The sequence below is a fragment of the Penaeus monodon genome, chromosome 23 (genome assembly GCF_015228065.2).
Source record: "Penaeus monodon isolate SGIC_2016 chromosome 23, NSTDA_Pmon_1, whole genome shotgun sequence".
Classification (NCBI taxonomy): domain Eukaryota; kingdom Metazoa; phylum Arthropoda; class Malacostraca; order Decapoda; family Penaeidae; genus Penaeus; species Penaeus monodon.
In genome coordinates, this window is record NC_051408.1 from 44126495 (window position 1) to 44127141 (window position 647).

At 52.6% G+C, this 647-nt stretch overlaps 1 protein-coding gene across 1 annotated transcript in view; it reads left to right on the plus strand.

Annotated features, from left to right (window-relative positions):
- Positions 1-625, plus strand: part of LOC119588326 (carbohydrate sulfotransferase 5-like) — a 14031-nt gene extending 13406 nt beyond the window's left edge. The window contains exon 10 of the mRNA XM_037937016.1: positions 35-625. Coding sequence (XP_037792944.1) covers positions 35-351 — 317 coding nt within the window. The 3' untranslated portion in view covers positions 352-625. The remainder of the gene's footprint in view (positions 1-34) is intronic.
- The last annotated feature ends 22 nt before the right edge of the window (positions 626-647 follow it).

Genomic DNA, 647 nt, shown 5'->3' on the forward strand with positions numbered 1-647 from the left:
ACGTAATTCGATCCGTCCGCTGCCTCGCCCGCAGGCGTCGTCACCGACCTGTGGCGGTTCCTCTCCGGCGCGCGCAAGGCCGCCCTCCCGCCTGCGTGGGCGCTCTACCTCGCCGAGCATACCGACGGCGCCAACAAGAAAGGCAACGCCTACAGCACGTGGAGAGACACCAGGAAGGAGGCCGAGGCGTGGAGACAAGAGATCGGGGAGAGTCTGCTGCTGGCCGTCGAGGAGCACTGCGGCGGCGCCATCGCCCTGCTGGGCCATAACAAGTTCCGCTCTCTGGCGATCGCCCGGAATCTCTCCATCCCCCTGCGCTGGACCAAGAAACCCTTGTACTCGCTCATTTAAATCCTCCAGGCGCTGCGGGGCCGAGGGCACAGAATAGCACGATATTTTGTATAAAGTTATATATTCTTTTGTGAGTGTATGTATAGTAGTCTTAAGAATTACCTACTAAAAGCGGTTTTGCTTTATGTAATTATATGTTTTGTTCATCTCACCCCATCATGTCGTAACATATCATTTTATCGCCACGTGTAGGAAAATATTACTGTGTAACACTTTTGTCGATGACTGTGTTGTGTGTATCATGTAAAATAAACTGTTCAGATTATGCCTAAAACTGGCCCTCTCATTTCCCTGGA